General features: G+C 45.7%; 1 protein-coding gene across 1 annotated transcript in view; it reads right to left on the bottom strand.

The window, feature by feature from the left end:
• Positions 1-25,143, bottom strand: part of KIF14 (kinesin family member 14) — a 43,812-nt gene that overhangs the window by 17,577 nt on the left and 1,092 nt on the right. The window contains exons 2-18 of the mRNA XM_019750799.2: positions 22,378-23,584; positions 20,636-20,890; positions 19,834-19,921; positions 16,560-16,658; positions 15,513-15,565; positions 14,655-14,685; positions 14,116-14,223; positions 13,145-13,261; positions 12,687-12,802; positions 11,275-11,447; positions 10,271-10,418; positions 9,943-10,006; positions 7,864-8,048; positions 4,848-4,950; positions 3,963-4,123; positions 2,278-2,425; positions 703-855 (exon numbers count right to left, since the gene is read on the bottom strand). Coding sequence (XP_019606358.2) covers positions 703-855; positions 2,278-2,425; positions 3,963-4,123; positions 4,848-4,950; positions 7,864-8,048; positions 9,943-10,006; positions 10,271-10,418; positions 11,275-11,447; positions 12,687-12,802; positions 13,145-13,261; positions 14,116-14,223; positions 14,655-14,685; positions 15,513-15,565; positions 16,560-16,658; positions 19,834-19,921; positions 20,636-20,890; positions 22,378-23,480 — 3,105 coding nt within the window. The 5' untranslated portion in view covers positions 23,481-23,584. The remainder of the gene's footprint in view (positions 1-702; positions 856-2,277; positions 2,426-3,962; positions 4,124-4,847; positions 4,951-7,863; positions 8,049-9,942; positions 10,007-10,270; positions 10,419-11,274; positions 11,448-12,686; positions 12,803-13,144; positions 13,262-14,115; positions 14,224-14,654; positions 14,686-15,512; positions 15,566-16,559; positions 16,659-19,833; positions 19,922-20,635; positions 20,891-22,377; positions 23,585-25,143) is intronic.

Below are 25,143 nucleotides of genomic sequence, written 5' to 3' on the forward strand. Positions count from 1 at the left end.
GCGATGGGCACCGCGCTCTCCATCGTCAGTGGCCTCCAGAATTCCCTGCGGAAGCAGTTTCTGAGCCGGCAGCTCCGCCTGGGGCCTGAGAACCTGCATTCTAATGGGTGCCATGGCCGCTGCTGGTCTGGGGGCCCCACTCTGGGAAGCCCTCACGAAACGAGAAAGCATGGCCAGAGGCTGACTGAAAGGGGACGGGCAGTGGTAACGCACTGCCATCCTGCTTTTGCCCTCAGTCCGGGAACCTGGTGAACGCGCAGACCCTGGAGGTGCTGTGCCCTCAGTGATGCCAGGTCGGTGCCCGAGCCCCCGGCCCTCAGGAGTCCCCGGGGCAGGTGGCCCCGCCGCCATCAGGGTGGGGCTGGGGGGAGAGCTGTGCCTTTCTCCCTGCCATTTTCATGCCCTTGCACTGTTTCTCTTTTTACATTACTTGGCATGACCGATCACAGGACAGCTGTGAATGCATAAAAAAAGTGCAGTGGAACCAGCTGGAAAGGACAGCTGTGCCCTCTTCAAAATACGTGTGTGACGCAGAGGCAGGTCTCTGGGCAGAGCCAGGACACCAGCTGTCAGACAAGAAAGGCCTTTCTCAGCTGGAGACGGCTTGACTACCTCCTATTCAGATGCTATAAGTTCTTGAAAAAAAGAGAAAAATCCAGTTTTTCCTCAAAGTAGCTCACACTCGCTATAAGACAAAATCACCTGTTTTGCAGCCAACGTCTCCACTTCTAAGCGCTTCTTGTTGACGTATATTTCCTGTTCAAGACGCTGCTTTGTCTTTTCTAATTCCTCAATTCTGTGATTAGCTTTTTGGTTATTAATTTCCTGCATTTTCTTCCTTTGAGACTCTTCTTTCTTTGAAGAACAATAATAAAAAATAACTACAACAAAATTACAAACCATTTTTTTATAAAAAGGTAGCCAAAATGTAGAAAAGGTCCCTTTCTTTCATCAATGCACAAGAAGTTGACTCACTAACAGAAAGCTGCTCTGTAGCTTCTCTTCCCCATGGGCGGTAACAAATCTAACCAAAAATAAGCATCACCAGTCAAACCTTTGCGAGTCCTCACCCCTAAATGGGTTTCAGAATGCAAGAGGCCATGGAGAGAGGCCGCAGGGCCCAGCGTGATACCAGGAGTGACAATGGCCCCTGGGGACACTCATCACTGTAGCGCTTCCAAGGGTCTACTTGTGATGCTGAGCTGACCGTGGGAGAATTCCGAGAAACAGAGGACCAGGGAACACACAAGAGCTCAAACAGAACAGGACCTATAAGAAGCTCCTGCATTTTCTGTTTCTTCCAGCAGGCACGGATCTGCCACCAACGTGTTTCCTCAAGTAAACATCACGGAGGCTAAGCCGCCCTATGGCGCTGACACTGACACTCCCCCAACTCCTAGGGATGTAACATTTCACAGCCACGCATCATAGGACATAACCATTTCACAGCCACGCGTCACAGGACATAAACATTTCACAAGCACGTGTCACAGGACATAACCATTTCACAAGCACGTGTCACAGGACATAACCATTTCACAAGCACGTGTCACAGGACATAACCATTTCACAGCCACGCATCACAGGACATAACCATTTCACAGCCACACATCACAGGACATAACCATTTCACAGCCACGCGTCATAGGATATAAACATTTCACAAGCACGTGTCACAGGACAAAACCATTTCACAGCCACGCATCACAGGACATAACCATTTCACAAGCACGTGTCACAGGACATAACCATTTCACAAGCACGTGTCACAGGACATAACCATTTCACAGCCACGCGACACAGGACATAACCATTTCACAGCCACGCGTCACAGGACATAACCATTTCACAGCCACGCATCACAGGACATAACCATTTCACAAGCACATGTCACAGGACATAACCATTTCACAAGCACGTGTCACAGGACATAACCATTTCACAAGCACGTGTCACAGGACATAACCATTTCACAGCCACGTATCACAGGACATAACCATTTCACAGCACGTGTCACAGGACATAACCATTTCACAAGCACGTGTCACAGGACATAACCATTTCACAGCCACGCATCACAGGACATAACCATTTCACAAGCATGTGTCACAGGACATAACCATTTCACAAGCACGTGTCACAGGACATAACCATTTCACAGCCATGCATCACGGGACATAACCATTTCACAGCCACACGTCACAGGACATAAGCACATCACAGCCCCATGTCACGGGGGCCAAGGGCAGAGAAAGGAGAACCAGTTCTGCCTCTCACCAGCTCTGCTTCCAGTGCTTCTATCCGGCTTTCATACGCAGCTTTCTGAGAAGAGAGCTCCTGCTGAGCCATTTCCCTCGCGATCTGGATGCCATGTAACATTTCTTGCTTCGCTCTCAGCTGCGCCTCTTTTATTTCTGCTTCCAGTCTACAAAGAGCAAAACATTCACAGGATGTGCTGTCACGAATTCTTCATTTAACGTTCTGCACCACGTTAGGACGTTTTCCATTAAACAGAAGGTTGTATCTTAAAACTCAATTTCTGACAGTCCGTCAATAGTGTTCTTAAATTTTTATTAGCTTTAGAATTGTTTACACACACAAAATTAAAGGATGAAAAAAATTTGCTTATTTTTAATTTAGTTACTATTGCAGCTGCCTGATAGTTAAGTTAATGTACTTTTCTGATGCTTAAGGAAAATAACTTATGGAAAAACGTGATGTTACGGTGATTTCTGCAGTAAACAGTAGACTTATTATAGTGAACACAAAATAAGGGTCTCTTATGTTAAACCGACAGTGATTAGAGCAAAAATGTTATGTCATGTATCAGTATCTTTCATGTTTAGGTCGTAGAGTAGGAAAATAAGGAAATGCATCTAAAAGCACGTGACACGGGCTGATAAAGCAGAGACTGTACCGCATATTTTGAACCATCTATAACAGACATTTCCAATTTTACTGAAAATGAGAATGTCCAAAGAAAGGGGGCCAGGAGTTACCAGGGAAGGTGGGAGTTGGTGTGTTGTGGGGACAGACCGTCAGTGGGGAAGACGGGGAAGTTCTGGAGATGATGGTGGTGACGGTGGCCTACAATGTGGCTGCACTGACCACACTGAACTGGACACTTAGGGATCGTTTAGAGGTGAGTTCTGTGCTGTGCATGTTGTACAACAAAAGCAAGAGCAAAGCACCTTCAGACACTGAAGAGGACACAGCAGGACGCGCCCCACCCACCTCGTCACGCCGACACCTCCTCCTCTTCCCCTTGGTCACGGGGCCCTGCCTCCCCCTCTGACAGGTCTCTCCTCCCCGAGCACACAGCACTCATCTTGCTTTAGTCGTCCCTTGACTGCACTGGCAGCCTGTCATCCAGGCTCGGGTCCTGGTGGTCTCCCCAAAAATGTCATTCTGACCATGTCTAGCTCGTGTCTGCTTACAGTTCCTGAATGAGCCCATATCCTTTAAGACAGAACCATTTCGTCTATGAGGATACTGCTTACATCAGAAATCCTACAATGTTGCACGAGCTAAAACTGGGCAAAAGGCAAGAACACGGGTGCAGCCCAGCCCCGCCCCGCGCCGCCTTCTCTGCTGGCTACTTTCTAATGGTCTGTCAGGACTCCACTCCAGGGGATGTCTTGTCATCCTCTAGAAAGCTTCACTGATCCCGGCCGGCACCAGGAGTCCCCGCACGGAGCCGGGCTCTGTCCCTGCTGTGTGTCTGTCACCCCACGAGATGATGACTGCCTCCAGCGTGAGAGCTAAGTCTCAACTCTTCTTTCTAGTCCCAGGAGTAGGACAGGGCAGACACAAGTGGAATGAACAGATGCACCAGGAGACAAGGCTACGTCCCTAGAAATCAGCACCCAAAGGTTCAGTCCCAGCAACTCGCGGGAGCTGACTTTGCAGAAACACACCACCACCCCCCCCCCGCCTTACTGCTTCACCCCAACAGCACTCACTGCGATCTCTGTGCCGTGAGCAGCTCGTTCTTTGCAAATTCAAAGTCCTTTGGACCCTCATTCGTAAGAGCCTCTGCAGCGGACGGTCTCTTCCCTTTCTGGACTTCCACTGGATGATGAAATCTAAAATAATGGTCTCCACCGAGAATCACCCGATCGCCCTAAAGCACACAAAACATTTACTGCTGGAAGCGAGTCTGAACCACATTACTGTGCTGTCATTCAATGCAGTCAGTCCAAGTAATGATAAACATAGAAAGCACAGCAACCGCCCTTTATGAAACGCTTCCTACACGCCTAGAACTATGTTAAACACTTTACATACATCCCATGTCACTCATGTCTCCCAAACCCAGGAGATACACATTGTTATCCAGAGGTTAGGAACGAGGAAACTAAGGCACAAGGGGATTCCTAGCAGCAGTAAGAAGCTCTCACGAGCTGCCTGGCTGCAGCCACTGTTAAGACCCGAACACGGGTCTTGTCCTTTGTCCTCCCCGCCTGACACAGGACACAGATGAAGTGCCCGTATGTCTTGGTGTGTCTGCAACAGGCTGCTTTCTGCCAGTTCTCCCACTGCAATCATTAAAATGCGCTTGCAGGTGTGCAGGCAGAGGTGCTACACAGACACCGTAACTCTGCAAAGGTCACACAGCAAATGGCAGGGCCAGCTCTTTGACCGTGTCTGGCCTGACCGTAAAGCCCGGCTTGTCACTGGACACGGAACAATGCTGAGAGCGGGCCTCGTTCAGAACTTTTGTCTTTGCACAAAAAAAAGGCAGTTCATGAACAAATAGAAAAGCCAATTTTCAAACTGGGACTCGAATAAGTTGAACAACTTGCCCAGAGCCAAGCAACTTAACATTTTGGCACCGGCCAACTTACGTGATGTAATACTGTGGCTTCCAAAATATGTTTTCCATTTACGTATGTCTTTGCTTCCCCAACTGGGACAATACTCACCGTCCCATCAAAATTTCTGACAGTACTGTTAAAATAGAAACACACCATTACTATTACAGGACAGGTGCCAAAGGAAGAAAAAAGCAACACACGATGAGCCCGAGAGGATTCTTTCTTTTGCATTAAGGTTCACGTCCATTTGTGACAATGACTTAAAATTCTCTTACTTTCCTCCAACTAGATTTTGATGTGTTGATGAAAAAGCCTGGCCTCTCTAGAAATTCTATCCACCAGTGGAAGGAAGAGGTCTCATTGCATTTATTTTTTGGGGGGAAAAAAAAACCTGCCCTGCCCGCAAAAAAAAACAAAAAAAAAACCATATTAAAATATTGACAATGGTTTATCTCTAAATGGAAGTCTTTTAGTGTTCTTATTTTTCACTTTTCTAACTTTCAGGTTTTCTATGAGTTTAAGTACTGGAACAAACAACAAACACTTTCCTCTCACGAAAAGTGGGCTATTAGAGACAGGAGAGCGTGCAGCTAAGAGAATCTCACTGGACGCTGGCTGTACGATGACACCAGAATGTCAGCTAGAAACGCTCTGTTCCTCTCAGTCTTTCGTTCAGAGACTAGGAAGGAAACCGCAAAGTCCAATTTACCTTTGGGCTAACTGGACAGAAAGAAAAGAAACTGCAGCAAAGCAGAGCCCTGACCCAAACCTCTGGCTGCTGATTAGACTCCCAGGTCTGTGATTAGAGAACAGCAGTTCCCTACTGTGGCTGGAAGAGAGCAGGTGCCCCAGAGCAGGTGCCCTCAGAGCAGGTGCCTGGCGCCATCAAAACCCCTTGGCCTCGCCTTCTGGAAGCCCCCTTATCTGCCACTATTGCCCCAGGAGAGCCCCACCCGAATCTGCCTTAACACAGTTTCCTTCCTTTGTTTGAGTCTTTCCTTCAACACGGGAGGTCCTCTCCCTATCCCCATCGTCTGTCAAGGCCCGAATTAGATGCTACAGTCAAGAAGGGCTCCAGCTCAGTGAGCTCGCTCTCCTTTCTAGTTTTCAGCACTAAGTGTGCAAGACCATCGAACATCAATGTGCATTGTGGTACTGAAGTCTTTCATTCACTGGGCTCCCACGTGCCAGCTCTGTCTCAGCAGTGAAGACAGACAGTGAAACCAGCCCTCACCCAGCTCCTGTCTAGTGAGACAAACACGGATGAGGGTACTGAAAGGGGAAATACAGGCTCTTCCCAGTCCCCTCCTGGCTCTAAATTCTTTGGGAATGTTTTCTATATCTTTGCCACTGGTGTAAATACTGCTGGATTTTTTGTTGTAGAAAACAATTAGTTAACAGAAGAGCAAAAGGACCTGAAGAGCAGGGGCTCTGCCATGTCAAATATAAAGACATTCTAAAGCTCAAGTAATTAAGACAATGGGGTATGACTCCCACACTTTTGGAAGTGTTTTGTCTGAACACTGCAGGTCACAAAAGTAACATCCTAGTTCATATGTGGTCCTGGTACACGTGGTTATTCACATGGAGAATAAATGCACTTACATCCCTACTTCACACCTAACAAAAAACTCCAGACTACATAAGGACTGAAATGTGGAAGCAAAACTTCAAAACACCTAGAAGAAAACTGAGGAGACCATCTCTATGACCTCAGTATAGGAAGGATTTCTCAAACAAGACACAAAAATTGACAACCACAAAGGAAGACTGATTGCAATAAAACGGAACTTCGATCCACCTAAAGGCACAAGATAGTGAAAAGACAAGCCACACCCTGGAGAAAACACATTTACAACACATACAACCCACAAAGGCTTGGCAACAAGAGTATATGAAGAATTCCTAGAAATTACTAAGGAAAAAACAATCTCATTGAAAAATGGACAAAGATGCGTATGGGCAAGTCACCGAAGAACAAACAAAAACGGCCGGAGAACATTCAAGTAGATTGTTAGTGGAGGAAATGCAAACTGAACCCACAGTGAGGTACCATATCTTGTCCACCCAACCGGCATAAATGAAAGTCTGACAGTACTAAGTGTTGGCAGGAGTGTGGAGTGACAGGTACCGTCAATGCCGATGGGAGTAGAAACTAATAACCATATTGGAAAACAATTCAAAATTACCTGAAGTAAAGCTGAACACGTACATATCTTGCAACCTAATATCTCTGCTCTCAGACACACAATTTAAGAGTGCTTCCCAAACTGTAAAAACTATGATGATGGCATAATTAGCAAATCACAGTATTTACGCAGCCCAGGGGGTAAACAGAAAGACTGTCACAGCTGGAGGTGACTGTCTGGCAGGCCAGGCCTCCCAGTTCCCGCAGCTGCCCTGGGGGCTCACAGCTCAGGCTGCCAGGAGGGAGCCTTCCCATTTGTACCAGCAGACACTACAAAGACACACACTGCAACATTGTGGGCAAAAAGTTACAAGCCACACACTGCCCATCAACAAATGTGACAGATTGTAGCAACATAAGAGACAGATAAACAAACACAATAAAATACTTTGCAGCACTGAAAATGAAAGGGCATCAACATGGATAAACCTTGAAAACACAACGTGGAGCCCAGACAGTTCCCATATCTTATTGCCAAACGGTACCTGTAAAATCGTTCAATTCATAGGACCAAAATTCACCGGGAACGAAAACCTCTAATTTGTCAGTCTAACCAAAACTCCTGCCACATGAGACGGATAGAAGTTTAATTTCCTGCCTGTGATTATAATTCCAAGACACCGTGCCTTCCACCACCAGATCACACACACCCAAACGAAAACGAGAGCGTTTTCACTTTGCGCCCATGTCATCCCTACAAAACACAGACAATGGCTTTTTCCTGGTAAAAGGTGCATGTGAAGAATTAGACCACAGAATCAATGCAAAGGCATGCGCGCGTGCAGGAAGTCCCACGTCACGGCAATACGCAGCCTGCTGAGAGGACAGGTGCCTTCTTCTGTTCCAAGTCGCACGTACCAGTGGTCGTCAGCCACCAGCACCCCAGACAGCTGGATGTCGTGGCAGGAGCCTGGGCGACACTTGCCAACGGTCGTGATTCCCTCTTTTATCACGTAGAGCAGCATCTCCGACAGCTGAGGGTCTTCACTGAGATTCACAAGATGTGGCAAGTGGTTGTCCGTTTGAAATGTGATGCCTGCTTTCTAGTAGAAGTCAGAAAAAAAATGGACCATAACCACAAGCATGGAATTGTTAAATTCACTTAAAATGAACGGTCTACATTAAACACCAAAATCGCTCTATGTGAAGTCTCCGTAAATGAAGGTTTGTCTCCCCGTCAATTCACAGCAGAACGACTGTGGCAGCTCCCCGCTGCCTGCCAACAATTCTTCCTGCTTTCAGCCCGTTCACATCTTATGCCAGGTTCACTCTCCTGAAAGGCTATTCTCAAAATGTCAGTTTCCTGGCCAAGCACCTTCAATGCCCTCGCACTTCCTCCAGGATAAAACTCAAACTCCTTGGCCTGGATGCTAAGCTCAATAAACTAACTGTAACACACCCCTCCCATTTCACCTCCTATGACCTTCCAAACCACTTGCTCCAATGGAACAGACCCACCACCGTCCTCTGGCACCTCGAACTCCCCCACCTTTACTCTCATACAATTCTTCCTTCCCAGAAAGCACGTTCCCTTTTCTCCACCTACCAAAATCTTACACTGGCTTCAAAGCCCAACTCAGATCTCATGCCTTCTGTGACGCTGGACTGGCCATTGTATGGCCGTTTCCCCGTCCTCTGAATTCTTACACAACTTGCCTACCGATCGTTGGAAATATTTCCTGTACTGTCAGCACCTGTGCCCTGACCCAGCCTCTCCCATCTCCTTTAGAACCTCACGCCATGAAGGACTTTTGATTCCTATAAAAATGTCCAGGGCTCTTTCATCCTGTAAAGAAACAAAACCATACCAGAGGCAAAGCTTGCCCTCCAGCTCACAGCCCTCCCCGACTCCGACAGCCCTCCCGAGGTTTGCAGAGCCCAGTGAGCTGTCTCCTCGTCCCTTATCGTGCCCCAGCCACTGCCGTCTGGCTGCTTGTCACCGCTGCAACGACCTCGTCACTTCACAGTGCCACGCACACACTGCAGGAACTTCAGCCTCAGTCTAGACTTTTCCATTCCTCTCAACACCCCACATGGGAAAAAAGCAGCTCCCGGCCCTTCTGATACGACCCCTTTGTGCCGCTTGGGTGCAGCTCTCCGCCCGCATGCCCGCGGCTGCTGCCTTTCTCCTGCCCTCACCGTCTCCTGCCTGCACCTCAGCGCAGGCTCCGCGATGGGGGGTCTCCTGCCAGCATCAGTCTCTGCTCCCCACGCCCGTCTCCCACACGGCTACCAGAAGCTTCTGTTTGAAACACGTCTGTGCACCCAAGTTCAAGTTCCTTACTGCATCGCAGTCTGGATGTACATCTCTCTGCAGTCCAGTCTGCCAGCAGCAGTAATTTACAACTTCTTCCTTCTCTGACACCCAAGCCGCGCTGTGCCTCCCCGAACGTGGACCCCTCCGCTTAAAAACTCCGATTCCGTGAGCCTGAGGCCCTGCTCCCGAAATCGGGCTGACTTGCCCCTTTCTCTGCCCTCAGCAGAGTTCATTACTTCCTCCCTTCTCCTGCTGCTGTGCCGCGTACGTGCTTTGCATTGCATTCGGGGGAACCACACGAAACTGCCAATTTTCACCTAAAAACTGGAGTCGCTGATGGTTCACACTGCACGCAAGTCACCTAACGCTGTTTCGCAGACCTCCCTCTGGATCACGGGCGGCCTGAGCCCCAAAGCTATGTGTCACCCACCTGGCCTCTCCATGCCGGCACAGCATAAACGTTTACGAAATGTGTGCTGAACTAGACAGTCGGTTTATACGTTAACTTTCCAACTAGCTCACGGGTTCTTGATCTCAACACTTCTATATACTAATTCTCTTCACAGCCTTGTTTTGTAGAGTTGGTGTACAGTATACAGTAAGCATTTGAGAAATTAAATTTGCATATTTATTGGCATGTCTCTTTAATTTTTAAGTCAGTTTAGAAAGTTGAGAGATACCTGTAACTCCTTTATTTCTTGAAGTTTTCTTTTTTCAGCTTGTTCAAATTTTTCTTTCCATGCTCTTTCCAAAGACAAACAAAATAACAATTAAAAATATGCAAATATGTATGATTGAGAATTGAGACAATCAATAAAGATTATTAAACCACTTAGGAATAAATACGACAGTCTGGGTGTGGGCTGCTCTACTGTGGGGAAGGATGGAGGGAGAAATAGGCGGAGTCCTCTTAGTCCCCTCCTCCCGCCCCGCCCCTGCCCCGCCCCACCCCTGCCTGGCAGGTCCTAGGGCTCCAGGCAGCACAGGTAAGTATTGGGTGTAGCCCACCTTTGCATTTCCACCATGTCTCGCTCCTGTTGGTGCAGTTTCATTCTTAAGGATGTTATTTCTTGTCGACAGAGCCGATATCTTTCAGGGTCAATATTCTGACGGCTTCTTTGAGCAGCTTTCAGCTTTTCAATTTCTGCTTTCAATTCTAAATATTTGTTACAAGATGCCTGATTGGTAACATTTGATGTATAATAATTTACAGTCAGCATAATCCTCCAAGATTCCATTTTGTTTGAAGTTTTAAAGATTACTAAGTAAAATGGAATCTTTGCTGAAATCAGTTTTACTGACCTAAATTATCTATCAATCTCTACCTAACCTTGACCTTAAAAAGCGCTTCCATAGTTATGAACTCTCCCCCTCATACGTAGGATGGCCATCTAACGCACTGTCCAAAGCAGGGCTCTTTGCAGAAGGAAAGGGGGCACTGGTAATGACACGGAGACAGACAGAGGGCCAGAGGACGGGGATAAAGGGTGGTGGCTCCACAGAAGCAAGGAGGGGAGGATATGTCCAGACGCCCTGCGGGCGTTCCAGGGTCTCCTAAGCAGGTGAGTGCCAAGAGGTAAATCGAGAGCGGCATTTAGCGTAAGTGACGCCAGAGCGGTGCTAGAACTCAAGGTCAAGTAGCCTCTGGACCAAAGGACCAGGCGAGACCGCAAATGGTGACCACGGAGGGAAGGTCCTGCGAGGAGAACTGAGTACCGGACCGGTGCCGCCTGTGTATCTGTGACACGGTGCACGGCTGCCCTTCCTTTGCTCCCAGGCCCCGGTACCCACTGCCTTCTGTGCCCTTTTCCTGGTTGTTCCAATACTTGTTCTATCTCCCACTGCCCCTCTACCCACCTCCCTCCCTCCCTGCAGGATGACGACCAGAATCTACTACAAATAAGCAAGGGAAAACTCTTTGATTTTCTTAAGTTGCATGTTTTCAGGGCCCAAATTAATATGTGAGATGGAAGTGTCGCAAAAGAACTCTAAACCTCTAGAAAAAGCCTCACCTCTGATCAGCTTCGCGTTGACATCTTCGTTGACTTTGGCGATGTTCACTATCTTCCGGGCCTGCTGAGCGTAGCGCAGGGTACTCAGCGTCTCCTCCACGCTGCTGGCGGCGGGACTGACCGTAGCAAGCATTGCAGTTTTTGAGTTTCCACCCAGGCTCTCTTTTAACAGCCTGCAAGGAAAAGAGCCCTAATGAGGTTCTGCTTCTACAACAACCTAATAACAGTAATTACCTAGGAAGCACAGAACAAACTAATAGGGGCATAATGCAGCATCACAGTCTTCACTCCAGTGAGAACTTTTTTGGCATTTGTATTAGGTCGGTGCAAAAGTAACTGCAGTTTAAAAGGTTAAAAATAATTGCGAAAACCGCAATTGACTTTTGCATCAACCTGACAGCTGTTTTTAGATCTCAGGAACACTTTATTTTCTCTTATGCTTTTTACATTGCTTCGTGAAGCAATAACCTGTGCAGAGATTTTAAAATACAGTTAACCATCGCTGTTGAGTAAGTGTCCCCTCCCCATAGTTGAGGAAAGAGCGGTGTGTTGGCCACCTCTGTATTTCCAGTGCTGCCACAACCCTTTCGAGAAGGTGCTCTCATTAATGTTGAAAATGGTGAACAGGCTTGTAAACAAAACTTTGTTTTCTACCAAATGCAAAAGACTTTATTCTCTAAAATAGAGAATAAAGCGTATGAGACTAAAAAGCCTATCTTTATCCATGAAGAACCACTGTCACTATTCTTAACTTTCAAAGGCATAAAAAAGGGTCAGATTTTCCCTTACAGGTTTTCAGATGCCAATTATATTATAATAAACCATTTCTGAAGATACACCTGTCAAGTACAGATGCTGTCCTTATCATTAATGCTCATCGGAACTGGCGATTAAATCTGTACAGATATAACCTGAATGGAGGGTATCTGAAATGAAACACACATTCGTTAATGAAAACACATCAAACACTTCCATGCTGGCCAGTGTGCTAAGCAAACAAAACTATTCAGTTTCCTTCTGCACACACAGGACTATGCGTGGTGACACTAGATGCCCAAATCCCGGGCACTAATAACAGGACAGGAAGGACAGTCTTACTTGCTCGTACTGATAGAGACCTACTGTGCATGGAGTCTCATTACTCACTGAATGATCACTACAAGCCTAAAAGACGGGTACTGATACTACCCCGTTTTACAGAGAGGACACAGGCTAGAGGACGAGTGATTCGCCCACAGTCACAGAGCTTGTGGGATGCAGAGCCGAGATGCAAACCCGGGCAGTCTGGCTCTAGGATTCATACTGCTAACCACTGCTTCCTGCCCCAAAGTTCTATAGCGTCCGGCCACTGTTCTTTTCCCCACATATTCACTCCATTTCAGATAACTCTTTGACCTTCGAAAGATACTTGCCATGTGAGAACCGATTCGCGATAAGGAATGAACACCCTCCGGTGGTTTGCTTGTTCAGACAGCGCGGAGATGACCTTCCCCAAAGTCAGCAAGGACCTGTTAATGCTCACGCCTTCCTGCACACAAGGGACAACCAGGTTGTAGCGTAAGCCGGCTGCTCCAAGCCAGTGTATGTCACAAAAGCACTTCTTCCCTCCACGATTACGGCCCCAATACCTGCTTCCATACACTGCCTCCTTCCTTATGATGCAAAACTTGCCAATTTTCTTTGAAAAGCCATCATAACCAAAAAGTATGGCTCGCTCTTTAAACCACAGCAATGCAGTCTACAAACTGCCGATACAGATTTGTGTGTGTGTGTGTTGGTTTTTTTTTTTTGTTAAGTGTATTTCCTTTGTAATTTCCTAAGAACAAAGCCCTAGGGAGTGAGCCCCGTCAAAGGAAAGCAGCACATGTACCTTCAGCTGCTCCCCCTGGGTCTGAGCGGAGGCGCTGCGCTCGCTGCCTGCCAGGTCGATGAGGTTTATGCGGCTGGTGATTCTGTGGTCGTGCTCTTCCCCATCCACAAATTCCGTCTGTGGACAATGGTATTAAAATAACACATCATAAGTTCTTCTACGGCTTGGCTTCCATACGGGTCTTCAAAAGGGAAAGTTACAAGCTGCTCACTTATTTTTCAAACTATCCCTCTTGAATCTGAGATAATTGATGACACATAAATACTCAAGACTGCACTGAGCAGTGTTTGGATTCTGCCAAAATAAAACAAACGACTTTAAAGGGATGAAAACCTGCGACGACTCAACTACATTACAAAACAACTACACACAGACAAGGAGCTTAAGCACAAAGGTTGTCTATCCCAGCATTAAAGTAGCAAAGTGTTTCAAAGCAGCATAAACGTCCAACAGTACAGAAAAACTCGAGGAATCAACATAGTCAATGGAATATTATGTAGCTATGAAGAATAATACTTTGCAAAGAATTTTAATAGCATACAATTGTTGTAGGCTTTGTAAATTTGTTTAAGTGTGATTGTAAAAGAACCGAAAGATTACAAACCAAAATGTTTAGAGGGATTTTGCGTAGCAGAATCTATGCAGAATTTTTTTAAAAATTTTTTACTTTCTGATATGCTTTTCCAAATACTGTACAATCACCATGTATTATTGATATCACATCGTATATTGATATCAATGATACCATGATAAATTAATAATCATGTACTACTGATTTTTAAAACAGCGAGAAGCATATACCACCATGTATACCAAAATTGATTCAGAGTTATTGTGTATATTTCCTAAAATCCATTATGTTATCTATTTATATGAATTTACTTTTACCTTTAATTTAAAGAAAAAAAATAAGAGAAACTTGAAAATACTGACTGCCTTCACCAAGAAAAGAATCGACAACAAAAAAATACCTTGGTCTGTGTCATCACCAAGGTAAAAACCGAGTGAGACCGGGAACTTTTATCATTCATGCCAGTGGCAGCAGTGGCTCTCTGCTTGTTCCCCAATTCCAGCCAGCCCTAAGAGAGAAGAGGGGGTCAGCACTGTGGGCTTTAATTCATTGAAACAATTAGGAACAGGTTAAGGGGGCACATAGGGTAACATGTACACATCTATAAGCTTATAAAATGAAATTAATAACAAATGGTTAGCATTCCATGATTTGTATTCCCGTTGTCTACTTTCCCTGCTACTCAATCTGAATCAGGAAATAATACCGCTAAAAGGCTATTTCTATTACTCTAAGATGACATGATGGTCAATTTTTATTTTTAGTTCAGAAGAGTAATTCTTTTGATTAAAGTTTAACAAACAAAATCGGTACATGATACATTAACAAGATTAACCTTTTATTCACGCAAACAGCAATTGAGGAGAAATATTCTTATGAATATTTATGATTATGATCTTTGTATCTCATGAAAAGAAGACAAAATACAATCAATCTTACCTGGATATCAGAGTAAGAACTGACAACATTCCTATTTTTAGAAAGTAAAAAGACAAAATCAATTTGACTGATGATTACACTTTTGTTTTCATAAAATAATAGTAACCTTTTAATTACATAGTTACTCTCTGAAGATCACAATGGAATAATTTACAGGTTATTATTAAAGTAATTCTCACAGAATCTTTCTTTCATTTTCTCCATTCTTAAAGGGTAGGAAATAAAATAAAGCATTAATTTTACCAAAAAGGATGACAGTATTTTTCTTAATATAAAAAAGCACCTCAGCATCTTAACACGATAACATTCACGTCTAAATCATGGAGGCAGCAGACGGACTCTAACCCATATGTGTCCGCACAGCTCTATGTAAGGTGAGTGTGGGCGTGGGCAGGTTGGTGTTTTTGAGTCTTGACACACAGCCACACGTGTTACCTGGTGCTGAATCCACACCCAATCACCTTTCCTTTCACTTAGGAAAAGCACTCGGAGTGGTGGACAACGTACATGACTCTAAGCACTTTTCAAACTCTTCACATTGAACTCACTTAGCACCGTCTCCCCTCTTCAGCTTAAATTAATAGATACAGAGAGCAGCTTGAGCGGGGAGGCTTAAGCTACCGGGGAAAGCGGGTAAGAGGGAGCAAACCCAATATTGCACACTCAGGGTAATTAACACTCTGTGCCAGGCACGTGACAGGAGCTGGGAGAGACAGAAACAGGTCGAAACGCAGTGTTTATTCCGACAAGGCAGAGCTGACTGGAGAGCGACAAGGGTGGAAGTGTGGAGTTATCCAGCACCAATGGGGACAGGACTCCGTCCCGTTTCCTGCCCGCGCTTGCTGAGCAAACACTTACGTCGACAGAGCTTCCACGAACGGCCCCGAAACAGGATGCTCCCTCACTCTCAGCTGTAAGAGCAAACGTTAGCAGCGTTAAGAGGAAGAGACTTCAAATAAAGCACATGTCAACTAACTTTCCCCCTATGTTTCGAGTGTAAGGTAGAGATTTGTCTTAACTGTACCCAGAAATAAATAATAAAGGTTCTCGCAAAACCCCCTGTAAGGCATGAGGACAGTGCGACAGCATCACACACAACCGGTCTGCAGCCGCGCCACGCGCCGCGCGTGCTGGGACATGGGAGCCCCGACGAGCACTGGACCTTGGGTTCTGTGCCAGCTATTTATGCTACTGATGTGCTTCCAGCCACCTCTCGAATTTATGTTCAATAAATTTCAGACACTGAACACATTTTTCAGGCTTTCATTCTACGTTTTAAACTTTGTGACGGGCAATGTGATACCATGTGGCAGTCACAGACCATGCGAGTCCAGTTTCAGTTTCTGGACGCTGCCCAGAGTAAACTGTGTGAGCGGCACAAGGGACCCCTCCAGGCCGTTTCTTGCTCTCCCAGTCCTTTTCCAAATTAAAAATTTTAAATTCTAATAGCAGCTTTTTAAAAAATCTTATGCAGTAGTGAAACTTTCTATGTCAGAGAAAATACGACCTCTAAGCTATCACTGTGCTTCACAATCCAGGGAAACACACCCTACAGTAACAATACCACTTTTCTAAGCTTTTCCTGCTCATTGGCGTCACAGACGTTAAGGGGTTTGGTGTTTGACTCGAGTGGCCCAACCACATCTTCATGTTGAACTTTTACGCAATACTTGCTTAACATAAAAAGAGGTTAATGTAATAACTAACGTAATTTCCACTAACAATAATGCTCCGCTTATTTACTAAATAACAACGTACTTAGGCTGTAGGTCCCAACCATTGGCTGTCCTATAATAGCATTTTAGTATCAATTTAAGCCATATATACATCATCTTGAGAACTAATGTAATTATATGCACTTATAAAAACAAATTAAAAACAAATAATAAATTGTTTTGATCTTACCGGTTGCTTTCTCTGCCCGTTTTCACCTTTACAAACCAGAAGGTCATGAATTTTTTCATTATAGACTTCAAAGAAGCTCATTTCAAGGTGACAGCGGACCTGGTCGGAACAGAAACACAGCACGCAATTTATTCTTAAAGTCCTTGCATTTTCTGCAAATCATATCTCTGATCACGGCCTAGTAGCTAGAATATATAAAGAACTCTTACAACTCAACAACAAAAAAACAAAGAACCCAATTTAAAAAACAGGCAAAGGACTTGAATAGACAGTTCTCCAAAGAACATAAACAAACTACCAACGAGCACACGGAAAGGCACTCAGCACCGTGTCAGGAGAGAAATGCAAGACAGAACCACCATGAGAAACCACTTCCCACCCACCAGGATGGCTGCAATCAAAGAAATAAAAAACAATAAATGACAAGGAGGTGGTGGAGGAATTGGAAGCCTCCTGCACTGCCGGTGGGAACGTGAGCTGGGGCAGCCACGGTGGAAAACAGTCGCCACGGGTCAAACCCAGAATTACCATGTGACCCTGCAACTGTACGCCTATCTACCCAAAAGAAATGAAAAGAAATTCAAATAAAAAATTATCTAAATAAAAACTTGCACGACCATGTCCACAGCAGCACTACAGAGTAGTGAGAAGAGGGAGACCGAAATGTCCAAAAGTTGATGAGAGACAAACCACATTGGTCCATCCATACAGTGGAATATTCTTCAGTCACAAAAAAGGAACAATGGGCTGATCCATGCTAAACACTGGTGAACCTCCAACGCATTATGCTCAGAGAAAGAAGCCAGACACAAAAAGTCACATTCTGCACGTAACCCTGTTATATGAAATGTCCAGAAAAGGTAAATCCAGGGAGACAGAGAGTAGATCAGTGGGGCAGGAGTTAGCGGAGGGGATAGGTTGTAACTGCCTGAGGGGCACAGGGTCTCCTTTGAGGGTGATGAAAATTTGGGGAACCAGATAGAGGTGGTGTTTGCACATTATGAATGTACTAAATGCCACTGAATTTTGCACTTTAAAATGGTTAGTTTTATGTTACAGAAATTTTCTCTCAAGAAAAAAAATTTTAATGACAAAAGTCCTTGCATTTCTTCTTATGAACTTCTAGGAAAGGTTCCATTCAATCCAGTCAGTATCAACCTCCTACAGGTGTGGCTCTGGACTATGTTACAAGGACACAAAGAAGTACAAGACAAGGGTCTTGGCCATGAGGTTCCAGCTCAGAGAAATATGCCACACCCTCCAGCACATACGGCAGAGCAATAGAAAACAAAGAACCAAATGAGGGACATGACTATAAGTAAAATGACTAATCAGAGGGGACAGAAAGGCTGCAGGAGAAAATAGGACGTGAGGTACAATAGATGGAGTGGACGAGACCCTGCGTGTCGACATCTGATCTGGTAAGTTGGGCTCTTAAGTCAGTAATGCTGCTTGGCTGGGCCAGAAAGCAATCATCAGACTAAGGAGGGCTGAGCTTCTGTGCCTTCTGACTCTGAAGGACAGGGTATAAAAGGCCAAAAAGGGGAAATCTGCTTCCATACAGCTGACACTGAGGGCACGGTTTCCATATTAGTGAAATAAATTTCATGCACTGGCCCAAAGTGAGTCAGCAACATCCAATACCAGCAGAATTGGAAGCTTCAAGGGAGCTTCAGAGAGATTTAGATTCAATTTGCCAAATGTTTATTGGACCCCCACTAGATGCAAAGCACTCTTCTAGGTGCTATGGGAGAATCTGAGATGAACTGGACAGTCTTTATCTACAAAGAACTCAGTCTAATTGGAGATTTATATAATACAGTATGTGAGCAACCATCACCACCACCACCATCACCATCATCACCACCATCACCACCACCATCACCACCATCCTCACCACCTTCACCACCACCACCATCATCATCACCACCACCACCGCCGCCATCACCACCATCATCACCACCACCACCACCATCACCACCACCGCCATCACTACCATCACCACCATCATCACCACCACCACCACCGCCATCACCGCCATCATCACCATCATCACCACCTTCACCACCACCACCACCATCACCATCATCATGATCCCCACCACCACCACCAGGTGATAGGTCTACAGTGGGAGACAGGGCTCGTGTACTCAGCTCGCTTTTCCTCTCATGTTCTCAGTGAAGGCCATCAACATCACTCTGGTTCTCCAGCAAGGAACATTGGCTCCTCTGTCCCTCATCTTCCACTTCTAATCATCACTAAGTCTTAGCAGTTCTACTTACTAAGATGTCCCAAATGTGTGCCCCTGGTTCATCCCGACTGCCACCCACTTAGTCTTGCTCCTGACATGCCCCCCTTATACAGCTTGTGGTCCCACAGCTGGGCTCTTTGCCTCCAGTTCTGCTTCCCTCAACCCATTCTCCACACTGCAGCCAGAAAAAAGAGCAACTATGACCCACTATTTCCCTGCTTGCCATCCTCCTGTAGCCGTCTACATTCCTGGAAGCAAGTTTCGTAACATCCTCCACAGGCTGAGTTCTGCCTGCCCCTCTCGTCTCGTGTCTCGGCACCCTGCACCCTCACATCCCATGCTTAAAGCCAAGTGAACAGCTTGGAGATTCCCAAAGGCTCCCTGGCTCTCTGCACGTGCTGCTCCCTCTGCCAGGAATGTCCCCCTCATCCCCAAGCCAGTAACTGTTATGTTTCCTTCAAAAGTCAGCTCAGCTTGCAGTCTTACACATTCCACAGCACGCTCTTCTTGCTCTGGCACAGTATTTACATTATTTAGCGTTTAATGGATTGTACTTGGCTGTTTTCTGCCCGTTTCTCCATTACACTCTCTTAACCCCAGGGGCTGGGTCTTTAATTCCTTACTCGCAAATCAAGCCAATATTCTCCAGTTTCACTATTCTCTACTCTCTTCTGCTTCCCGTTGTTCTAAAGTTTATGTCTGTGAACTAGTGGAGTCTGTGCGCTGGCCTGACAGCAGAGACACGCACAGCTCCCACGCTGTCAGACACACACACGTACAGTAATGAGGCAGAAAAAGCTAGAAGACAGAGATGTTCCCTCCATCACATCCACCAGGAGGAACTGATTCTGGATTTAGAATCCAGCCCTCTCTCTCCACACCACTGCTCCAAAGGAGCGTGACCAAGACCTCAGGACCACATCCTCCGCTCAGTAGTTCCGTAGCAGCCACAATTCTGATTTTAAGCTGATGTGACTATTTTCTAGCCTAATACAAAGGCCTGCAGATAGCATGAGAACATACCTCTTGGGTTTGGTTTTTGGCTACTTGAGCAAAAAGATCTTCACAAAATCTCGGAATTATTCCCGGTTCTTCACCAAATCCCATCATCCTGGAAAATACATTATGAATAGGGGGAAATAAAACTAATTAGGTTTTCTAAAGTTCTTTTTGGGGCCTGGGTTGGGGAGGGAGTGGGGAGCCAGGTCATTTAACTGTGTCCCCACTGTCTGAGAACTTGGGCTCTGGAGCCGAATCTGCCTGCCTTCAGTGCCGGTTTCCCCACCGACTGGCTCTGTGAACTTGGACAAGATAGCTCACGTCAGCAAACCTCCACTTCCTCTTCTGTAAAATGGGAATAAATAAGAACTTTCTAATTCAGAGGGTTGATGGGAGAAGGCATAAGCAGAGCCCTTAGCATGGTATCTGGAATACCATAAAAACTCAGTAAATGTTGCTACTGTTGAAATTCTGAGTACTTCCTTCTGGGGCAGGTATTATTTCCTGCCATTCGATACGTGGCTTACTTTTAATTCTCACAATACTTACAGAATCACCTCTCTGGGCTTTGGTTTACACAAGAAGTATAATTTACAGCAAAATGGGGCCAATGATACTTACAAGGTAAACAGCATCTCATGCCAAAACTGAAGCCCAGTGGTTAAGCAACTTGACCAAGTTTGCGGAACCAGGAGGTAAATAAAACGGGTGAGGTTTGAGCCCAGAGCTGCGTGTTTTCAAAAACTATATGCTTTCTGTCAAACCACGCTGCTGCTCACAAAAGATGTAAATCTTTCTGGAGAGCTGTATCTGCAATCAAACTTACGTGTATGATTTTCCAGAGCCGGTCTGGCCGTAAGCAAACAGACAGGTATTGTAGCCATCGAAGGCTCGTGCCAGGAGCGGTGCCGCCAGGGTCTCGTAGACCCGGCTCTGGCTGGCGTGGTGGGGATGACACTCATCAAACGACCAGAACAAAACATCATAAACGAAACTGTAAACATGTTTCATGTCAGGATGTCTCACTATTATTTCTTCCCCATCCATGAAGACCACTTGGGATGTGTTCTCCACCTTCTCTCTTTAAAAAGAAGCACAAAGAAAAATACCAAGTTGCTGTCATTATTTTATGTATTATTCACATAGAATACAAAACTATTAAACATAACATTTCATGGCAAGACAGTTGTTCTCTAGATTGGTGGAAAATGCAGACTGTCAAATATAATTAGAGTGGGTTCCCAAAATATATTTCCTGTAGCTCCAGACTTCCTGTCCAGAAAACCAACGTGGCTTTTACAGGGTTTGCTGTCTTTTTCCTTTTTCCCTTGAGTTCTCCCCTTTCCCGTCCTACCTACTGTAACCTACCAATATTCTTCAGTTCACATCTGGAAACTTACTTATAATAGAGTATAAAGAAATTGTGGAGGTACAAGTCTATATACAGCTGGCGTGATACACACATATAATTTCAACAGTCATTAAATGTGTGAGTCCTAAGCCTCTCTGGCTCCCAGTCATTGCTCTCATTAACCTACAGGCCTCCCCCCCCTTCAGATTTTCTTCCTTAGAGTCTGGATCTTCGTGTCCACTCTTCTTCTCCAACTCAGACCTCAGTGGAAATCTCTTACTCCCTCTAGATCTGCAGGAAAACATTATCAGCCCTTGTCTGGCCCGATACCCCTTTTTGCCCCAACTCGACTTTAGATCAGAATTTAGCCTGGAAAGCACCTGCTGCGTCAATCTGACAAGTGCCCTCCACGCCTGCCCCGCTGACGGGGTATGTCTGCTGAGTCTGGGCTCGGGCACTTGGCCCCTTGCTACGTTCTTCACCCATCGTGGGTTTGGTTCCTATAGCCTGTTCTTCCCGCTGCTTCTCCTCCTGTCATGGCTCCTGAGGCTTTTGTTAGGTTTCCCCACTCTCTCCAATCAACGCACCCTCATTCTCCCTGTATCACTACCCCACACTTTCCCTAACAGGCTTTACTTCACTGTGACGTTTTTCCCAGTTGTCCCTTAACATAGTTAAAAATAATCACATGCCACGGGCAGTTTCTCAGGTCCATCTTTTTCAACCCTGCCCATAAATCGTGACTGTCCCACCCACGGTCACTGTGGGGAGATTTTGACCTTCAAAACCAAATCTGATAAATTACTGCCTTTATAAGCACTATTTATCGGAGATGATGGTGACGAGGGTCACCACTCTGGAAAGGGTTTGGGAGGCCCTCCTGGGGAATAAGCGACTGACCAGGGCTCTGTTTAAGGGGGAGGTCGGCGATCCTGCCATGTATCGCAGATCTGAAATCACACTGCAGTAGAAACTTAAGTCAGTCAGACTTTTTAAAAGCCGTGTCTCTAGAGAAATTTACATTTGCAAAATATGGTGATTTCAATTATTTAATTTTACAGGCACTCATCAAAAGTAATCAACGCACTACAACCAAACCTAAAAGTTCTCCCTATAAAAATAGCACCGACTAGTTTGAAGATGCGTGAATACGCTGACTTTCCAAGGCAGAGATGAATTAGGCATGTGCGTGTCAGAGGGTAAGAGGTGGGACGTACCTCTTGCTGAAAGGCCTCACGCGTACGGCCACTGTCACCTGGCTGTTCTCTACTTTGTCGGGTTCTCTCTCTGTGGAGGCAGCTTCTTCCTCGGGAGGGAGGGTAAGTTCTTGCGAGCGTTCCCTTTGCGTTGTGAGAAGAGAACTGTCGGGCCTTTGTTTAACTTGAAAGCTGGGTACCCTGTTTTTCAGTATGGACGTAGCTGGGCTTGTAACCTGAGGCACACGCTTTGGGGTCAATTTGTGCCCCACAACACATTTCGTAGGTGTTCTTTTTTCTAAGCTTCCAAATGTATTTGAGTTTTTCGCACTATCCTTCCCAGTACTTCGATGATGTACGTTTCCTGTTCCCGACACTGGGACACCCTGTGTGCCCTGAGTGGGTTTCGCTGCGAGGCGTCCTGACCTAACCACAGCTGTCTGACTCTGGGGACCAACGGGCGCTCTGTGACTGAAGGACTTAAGTGCCACGTTCTCACCTGCCCCACTGAGAGCAGAAAACGTTTCTTTGTATTTTTCATCAGCCCTCATTTCAATGTCTTTCGGGTTTTCAGCTAAGGGTACAGACAATGCAACGAAAGAGTTTTTATCCTTATTTACAATTTTTACATTTGTACTGGTTTCCTGTGAAGCACAATTACTTTCTGCTTCACCTCCTACATTCTGTGCTATTTTCCACTTGTCCACAGAATCTGTCCCAGCTGTTTTCCACTTGTCCACAGAATCTGTTCTAGTACGACGCTGTAATGTTAGACGTGTTTCTCTCATTTTTTCAGCTGAGTCTCCCAACTCGCTACCAAGCAACGATGAGTCTTTGTTCCTTGTAACCCTTCTCTGAAGGGCCCATGCACCTCCAGGGTGGGGGGAAGCTGGGGTAGCTCCTGGTTTTTCACAGGCAGAAATAACGTAAGTGCTGTTGATGTCTCTGACGTGACCTGCCGCGCTCAGCAGTGGAGCGTCGTTTTCACCTTCCGACATCTCCGACTTCAGTTTCAGCCTCAGGCTGCTCCAGTGGCTGAGGGCGTCCAGGGACAAACTCTTTGGGGAAGAAGGAGCCCCGAGCCCATCACTGTGATTTCTCCCGTGTGCCGTGTGTACTGACATGGTGGCAACACGTTCTTCTTCCAAAGGATGTGGTTGAAGAACCTAAGCTCTTCGTTGGACGTTCATTTGATGTCCAGCCGATCAGTTTCCAAAAATATCTGCAACTGCAAAAAAAAAAAAGAAAAAAAATTAGATTGCACAGACTACAAACAGGCTTTAAGAATTTGAGAAGCTTCCAGTGGGAAAGCAGCTTCCCAGAGGAATACAGTGCAATAAACTATGATCTCCGGCTCAGATACTGTTCCCAAGTAGCTTCGGACAAATCACTGCCTCCAAGAGCTTACAATCATCAGTCAACAAACATTGACTGAGTCCCCATTGTGTAACGGCTATGGATTTCAAAGCCAAGACCCCTGTTCTTATTTCCTGCATCTAGAAGGAATACACAGACAACCCTTATAGCAGGTCAAATGTGCCAAGTGACTTAAAAGATGTGAAAAGTACAGGTCAGCAAAGGTTTTGTTCCCCCCGCTCGGGGAGTAGGGAGGGAGACTGAAGGAAACCCTAGCACCTAAGTCAAAGACTGGAGCAAAGCATTTTTATAATGTAGGTGGAGTGTGTGTTAAATACAGCACTGTCTCCTGGGATACCAACAGAAGTATTTCCAGCCACAGAGACTGAATCTGTCAAAATCCTAACAAGCATACATCAGTAAATATGGAAAACAGAACAGTGGTCTGCAGAGTGGAAATATTCAATATGCAGCCAACTTTCAAGAAAGGAAATGCCCAGGAGGGCAGTAACCATAGGAACACAACTTCAACTTCCCACACAAGTCATGTGATGCTCAAGGTGATGCAACACAGGCATCTGCCTTCTATGGACCAAGAAATGCCAATGTTCCAGCTGGTTCAGAAATGGAAGAGGCACTTGAGAGCTGACTGCCAACTGTCACTGGATGCTGGAATGTGCCAAAGGATTTCAGGTGAGTCTGCTTTGTGGACTACAGTAGAAGCCTTTGACTGTGTGAATCATGAAAATGCTGTGGGCTGCTCTGAAAGAGATGGGGGTGCCTGAGCACTTCTTTGATACGACACGTAACCTGTACTGTGGACAGGAAGCCACTGTCAGGACAGAATACGGAGAGACAGACAGCATGGTCTCCTACAGGCAAAGGTGCCAGACAAGGGTACTTTTTTTTTTCATATGAGATAGGCACCCCATCGTTTCTTTTTTTTTTTAATTAGCTTCAGGTGCACAAAACAATGTAACAGTTAGACATTTATCATTTATATCCTTCACACAGTGACAATCCCCTCCCTCCGAGGGTGCGTTTTTATATCCCTATTTGTTCAATCTATACGTAGAACACAGCATACAAAAAACTGGGCTAGACTCAGAGGAAGGAGGAGTAAAACTTGGTGGAAGAAGTAGCAGTAATTTACGATGTGCAGATGACACTATCTTACTGGAGAAAGTAGCAATGACGTGAAATGACTTCTGATGAAAGTGAAAGAAGAAAGTGCCGAGGCAGGACTGCATTTGAACATCAAGGAGACAAACATCATGGCTACAGAGAAATGCACAACTTTAACACAATGAAGACGTCGACATTGGTTAGAAATTTGCTTGCCTTGCTGAGTTATCAGTTCAAATGGAGACTGCAGCCAAGAAGTCAAGAGAAGGCCGAGACTCGGAAGGACAGCGATGGAAGAACTGGGAA

Source organism: Rhinolophus sinicus, linkage group LG12 (assembly GCF_036562045.2).
Source record: "Rhinolophus sinicus isolate RSC01 linkage group LG12, ASM3656204v1, whole genome shotgun sequence".
Lineage (NCBI taxonomy): Eukaryota > Metazoa > Chordata > Mammalia > Chiroptera > Rhinolophidae > Rhinolophus > Rhinolophus sinicus.